This window comes from Notothenia coriiceps, unplaced genomic scaffold (assembly GCF_000735185.1).
Source record: "Notothenia coriiceps isolate Sejong01 unplaced genomic scaffold, NC01 NC01_scaffold00026151, whole genome shotgun sequence".
In the NCBI taxonomy this organism is placed as follows: Eukaryota; Metazoa; Chordata; class Actinopteri; order Perciformes; family Nototheniidae; genus Notothenia; species Notothenia coriiceps.
Window position 1 is genome coordinate 15,648 of NW_011358852.1, and position 6,358 is coordinate 22,005.

General features: G+C 41.2%; 1 protein-coding gene across 1 annotated transcript; it reads right to left on the reverse strand.

Moving 5' to 3' along the window:
* Positions 1-261: 261 nt before the first annotated feature.
* Positions 262-5,613, reverse strand: LOC104956618 (sodium/potassium-transporting ATPase subunit alpha-3-like). Its single transcript, XM_010784132.1, has 9 exons — positions 5,596-5,613; positions 5,406-5,519; positions 4,715-4,774; positions 4,224-4,427; positions 3,223-3,336; positions 2,948-3,082; positions 2,021-2,138; positions 905-993; positions 262-553 (listed from the first exon to the last, which is right to left on the reverse strand). The coding sequence occupies exons 1-9, from the start codon at positions 5,611-5,613 to the stop codon at positions 335-337; spliced, it is 1,071 nt and encodes a 356-aa protein (XP_010782434.1). The 3' UTR covers positions 262-334.
* Positions 5,614-6,358: the final 745 nt, after the last annotated feature.

The following is a 6,358-nucleotide window of genomic DNA, read 5'->3' on the forward strand; positions in this document are numbered from 1 at the left end:
AACCATACGTTTGGCCTCGTTTAAAGGGTACTCTTTGGGAAAAGAAGGGGCCATCTAGTGGTTCAGAACAGAGACATGACATGTCAACAACAATGTTAAAAGCGGTTTTTCCTGATTTGTTGTGTATATGAAATATAAAAAGTAAATTAAAATACTGTTACAAGTCTGTGCAAAACACTGGGAACTGAGGAAGAAACCAAACACACAAGGGCCATGAAGACTTAAAGACCCAAGAAAAAACAAGACGCACTGAAGTAATTACACAACTGGACATCAACCTTGTAAACATAGCTAATAATTCCTGTCCCTCAGAAACACAATAACTTTTCCCTACCTAACCATCAAACATTGAGAGATGTCTCTTTCTACTCACAGTGACGGTGGCCAGCAGTCCCTCGGGAACATTAGCAACAATGATTCCGATGAGGAAGATGACGGCCTCCAGCCAGGAGTAACCCAGGACGATTGACAGGATGAAGAACGACATGCCGAGGAAGACGGCCACGCCTGTGATGATTTGGATGAAGTGCTCGATCTCCTTAGCAATGGGTGTCTAAAGAGTAGGAGAAGAAGAAGGTGTTTGGACTGATTGAAGAAGATGATTGACTTTCACTGGAATGCTCGAAGCTCTTCTGTTATTATTTAATAACCTTTTTAATGTTAGTTTCAACTTAAACTTCACGAAAAAAAACAGAATGAGTCTGACTAAATATGATAAAAACTAAAGAGAATTGACAGGGGACAAAGACTAAATAAAGTAAAGGGACAAAACAGATACTAGTTTTAACAAACTATGACAAATATCCCTGACTGTTATGGTAACAAAAAGCCAGTTTTGAAAAAAACTAACCTCCATTTATTTTGTGCTTATGAAAGACATAATATAACATAATGAATATGGTACCTTGCCAGTCTCCAGGCCTGAGGTGAGGGTGGCGATGCGGCCCATCACTGTACGATCTCCAGTGCAGACAGCGATGCCGCGCGCTGTTCCTGAAGAGAAACAGGAGAGGGTGTCGTTTATATTATTAACTTCTTTACTCACGGCAAGATGAAGAAAGAGCAAAACAGAAACAGACATGTCAGAATGAAAATGAAAATGTGTAGACTGAGTATAGACAACTGCCTGAACAGACTGGTTGGTGCTGGACCAAATGCAATGTACTAACATGTCCACAGGAGCGCACTATCCATCATCTTTTCCTATTCTTCCACTGTGGAGCTCAGTGAGAGTCGCAGGGCCTCCCAGTAATATGATGGGACGGAACAGGTATGAGGTTAAATGGGCTCACATTTCCAGACCAGCGGTGTCACTAAGCCCTCATCCTTCAGCACACCTAACACTTTGACTGTGATCTACAGTGAATGCTATTGTGTTGCCTTTTGGTTAGTAAGACAAAACAAACATACACATGAAGCCAACTGTGCATATAGAAACTGTTAGAAGACAGGAGAGTGGCTTACACTAACAGTTTTTGGTTTATACCGTCTTTGTGGAATATACGATGGTAATTCAGATTTTGGATAGAAGTGGGGATGCACCGATGTCACATTTTTCAGCGGGTGCCGATGTTTATAGAAAAGATTTTGGCGATGACAATTTTTGACTGTGTTTTGTTGTGTTGTGGATATTTATTCCATTTTTGTGCCAGGAAAATAAAAACAACATTTTTTATTAAAAAAAAAGAACCGTTTTTCCAGGCCTACATAATGTACTATCTTTGAATGATACAATTATTTAACAAAATCTCTCTACTTTGCTGTACTATAAACTACTAATTGAAGAGATTTTAAGTTCCAACGGACAGTGTTTGCTTTTGATTCTTGTTTTCCATCATAATCCGTGATTACCTGTCGTTTTTTTATACAAATAAATATATATTTAATAGCATTAAATTGTTTAGTTTATGCATTTATTTATGCATTTATAAAAGCATGTTCAATTAAGATGAACACAGGTTGTGAGCTAAACTGTATAGCTACAGTCAACACATGTTCATAGAAGTGATCGTGGCCTTACCTTCGACACAGTTGGTGGAGAAGAAGGCGATGTTACGGGTTTCCAGGGGGTTGTCATGGGTGCCGTCAGAGGACCGCGTCTGAGGCTCGGATTCACCGGTCAGGGATGAGTTGTCCACCTGGAAGTGTGAGAACCAAAGAAGCAAAGAGGAGAGAAAAAGGGAGTGGATAACTGGTGCATTCCGCATAACACTAGTTACAAGGCCAGTTAGAAACAGCTTGTGTGTGTTTCCTGTGTTTTGATTTTCTTTGTTCATACTCCCTGTACATGTGTTGATTGTTTGTGATGCTATACAGAGGTCCTTTGTTTTCAAAGCTTTGAAGTCTTATTCATAAGGCTGTTATTAATAACATACAAACAAAAAACATTGTTTGCACTGGTCCACCTTCCACTATATTTGTATAACCACAATCATTTGTAGGGTGATGATGTAGTTACATATGACAGACATTCAATGCTTTGTTCTAAAACCAAGCACTTATTTGAATGAAGACGGTTTGTTTTCAATAAAGATATAACTTCACATCAAAGCATTCCAAGACTCATTTGAGGTGACTTTGAGGATTTACAGCAACATTTGCATCTGTGTGAATTTAGCATGAGGATCAACCGTTTACACAGCTGTTTAATTATGAATTTACAGTGATTTATTCTGGCATTGTGAGGATGCTGTGCTTATTCTAATTAATAATGATTCACCCAGCACATCCGGCAGATTCCAAACAGGGAAGACAGAAGCTGAAGGAGATGTCACACTCACACTGATTTCTACTGTGCAATCACATCTTTACTGCCACTGAAAGTCAAGTTTTCTTGTTACTGAAATGACTTTGTTAAGCAACTGAGACCTCTACAAAACCTCACTGAGCTTTACAGTTTTTCTTGGCGTTAAACAAATTCAGTAGTGTATCTATGGCTGTAACCCACCTTGCAGCCGTGGGAGGAGACGATGCGGAGGTCAGCGGGGATCCTGTCTCCTCCTTTCACCTCCACCAGGTCTCCTGCCACCACCTGCTCAGCGTTGATCTGCATCTTTTCTCCCTCACGTATCACCAGGGCTTGCTGCAAAAAGAAGGAAAGAGTAAATATGTAATGCCAAAACCAACTGAAATCTGAAAAGGTGAAAGGCACAAAAGTAATGCAATTGTAAGTTACATCAGAGATTGGGAAAATAAATAGGAATGTTATTGAGCTTCCAGTACCTGAGGGACCATGTTCTTAAAGGACTCCATGATCTTGGAGCTCTTAGCTTCCTGGAAGTAGGAGAAGCAGCCGGTGATGATGACGACAGCTGACAGCACGATACCCAGGTACAGCTACAGAGACAAGATAGAAATGAAAATAAAACGTAATTTATCTAAAAATGTCAAAACAGAGGAAAGGAAGACAAATAACAGACCAGTGGAAAGACACAGACGGTGACTACGTTAACAAATGATCAGTGAGGCATCCTGACATCCAAAGCTGGAAAAGAGGCAAAGGAACTTTTTCATGAAGTTCTGTAAACAACACAAACTGTCTTTTATAGAGGTTTCATCCTTTAGCTGACAGCAGCATGCGGTTTCATTTGGACATGATCATCTGTTTTCTGCCTATATGGATTTCATGACAATCGTCATAAGAAGGTCCACATTCAATCTTTGAAATGGTCCTCTCGTCTGACATAACTGCATTACACTGATCATGTTGTGAATTGATATCCTGGGTGAGTGATACAGTGTGTAACTCATGCTGAATGGTCACTGTTGTTGTTTCACCCCCAGTGCTTCCCTGTGGTCACATCTAAGTATTTTGTCCTCTCATACTGTGTGTCAGTGCCACTTACTCTCAGTCTCGGCTCAACTCTGCGCTCTGACCCGCCATAAAACAAGCTGACCCATGAACTGTCATTACTCTCATATGGCCATGACTCTCACTCTCCCTGGGGTGGGCCCAGGAATGGATGGCAACAGGATGGTGTGTGTCAGACGAGGACGGGTTGGAGTGATTCAGACAAAAGGCTGACACAATTTGTATCAGTGACACAGACACCCCCCTGAGGAGTAGTGAGTCAGCAAATCGCTTTTTGAGTGATGTCCTGGAGGTTAAGTAGCATACACACTGAGAGAAGTAAGTAGTTCTCTATGTGTTTACCCCCTCTGGTGCTTTTTGATATGTGGTTTCTCACAAGTATTGCAAAACAGTAGTGCAACTGTCCACTTACGTTATCCCCAGCGGGCTCGTCCTCAGTGGCAGCCTGGATGGCGTAGGCCAGGAAGCAGAGGAGGGCACCGATCCACAGCAGGATGGAGAAGCCCCCGAACAGCTGGCGACAGAACTTGACCCACTCCGGGGTGGTGGGGGGTGGAGTCAGGGTGTTTGGGCCGTCCCTGATCAGGTACTCTGCTGCCTTGGCATTGGTCAAACCCTGATAGGCGCAGAGGAGGAAAGAAGAAGACAAAATGGATCAGCTGAGGCGGGAGGCAGGGAATGAATCATAAAGGGTTGATGGAGGTAAAGTTAAAGAAAGGGTCAAAAAGACATGCATATGTAAAATAACCATTAAGAAATTGAAATAAATGTGTATATGTGTGTTATGACATGGAGGTCAGTGTAAAATGAACAACCTTGGAATCATCAGCTCAGTTAAACCAGGACACAAACCATATCAAGTTGAATGACGTCGTGAATGACGTTGTGTGATTTCTGACTTACCTGGACAATATCAGTGGCGTATTTCCGGCAAACTTCCTCAACAGACATTTTGTGTTCCGTCTACAAAGAGTTCAAATAGAAAGTTAAACTAAAACAACCGGTTAGTTATTATATACAATAAAACATATAAATGCTGATTGTACTCAAGAAACTAATAAGCAATGGAACATTTTTCAAAGAACACACATTTTAAGGGCAATCGTGTTGGTGTTGTGTGAGCAAGTGATTCTGAAGCTATGTGTTTATAATTGGCTAAAGTTTCAGGTTTTATAAAAAATACTTGTATATGACCCAGCTTATTACGTCTTTTAACAAGGGATATCCTGAGGGTTGGGCTTCCTGCACCACACAGGAGAAAATCCCTCCACAACAGGATTACATATCCTGGTATATTAACTCAAACTAGCACTACTGTGAAACCAGCTGCTAGAGAATGTCATGTTGTCTTTTTTTCAAACAGGGAGATTAAATTACAGTTGGATTGCAGCTCTCTAAATGCTGGAGAAAGGCCAGGATACAATGTTTTGCAAATTCAGACTACAGATGGGTTTTCACAGCTTTTCTACTGTCTGTATTCATTTGGAATGACATTTTGGGGGTTTGTGAGCCACCAATGGCACTACAAATAGGTGAAAAAAGATGTCAAATGACAGCGAGTGAGGCCACTGGAAGTAGGAAGCAGTGCACTTACTATGGGAACTTCCTTCTTGAGATCATCCAGATCCTTGCCTCCCTTCTTTTTGGGCGACTCCTTCTTATCCTTGTCCTGCGTGGTGGCCACGCGGTAGCTGTCTGACCGTCCATACTGTGAAACACAGAGGCAAGATCAGTAAGCTTGGTCCTGTTGTTTTATTTAATCAGCTGTCACCCCTTATTCTCACTGCATCACAAGAAGGCATGTTCAACAGTTACTAAACACTATGTTAACTCAATCCAAAGTCCAAGCAAAGACAGCTTAAGGACACCTTGATTGTCCTACTGATTATACCACAAATACTTTTAGAAAATACTTTTGCGTGTCTGCCAGCTCCTAATTTTCTTATACATTAAGATCCAGACAAAATAACTACATTGAAATCCAAACTTAGATTGAAATCCCTCTGGTGTTAGATGGAGAGATTACACTTCCTGATTAGATCTGCCATCATTAGGGTACAGGCCTATCTCAAGGGCTCCAATTAAACTGCAATTTACACCACCGTCATTATTTAGGCTAACACCGTTCAGACTGCAGAGGCTGCTGCTGTGTCTGAAAGGAGGAGGAACATAACAGGAGCAAGGAGAGAGAGAGAGAGAGAGAGAGAGAGAGAGAGAGAGAGAGAGATGAAGGGAACATTCAGGGTCAGAAGGTAGACAGAAAGAGGAGGAATTCAGAATAATGGATTAAAGATGTCTGTAACGTGCATCATGGGATATTCAAAACCCCCAGCATCCAACAGTTGTGTGTGAAGACCTTTGTGTTTGAGCCCTTTCTAATTCTTGAACATGAAGTGACATGTGTATTCACCATTATGAGGGTGAAGCAAAAAGAAAGTCGTTATATATAACATTCAAACTATGTCCAAAATATGCCATTTCTTTATGTGTATTGTTGTGGGAATGGAAAGATAAATGAAAGAAGGCGGATATATCCATTTAACATAC

Bases quoted from the DNA above. Each gene is read 5' to 3' on its own strand.
- LOC104956618 (XM_010784132.1), bottom strand. The intron at 3,337-4,223 runs GTAAGTGGACAG...TTGTCTCTGTAG, and splicing joins ACGAGCCCGCTGGGGATAAC to CTGTACCTGGGTATCGTGCT. The intron at 2,139-2,947 runs GTGGGTTACAGC...TCACACTTCCAG, and splicing joins TCTCCTCCCACGGCTGCAAG to GTGGACAACTCATCCCTGAC.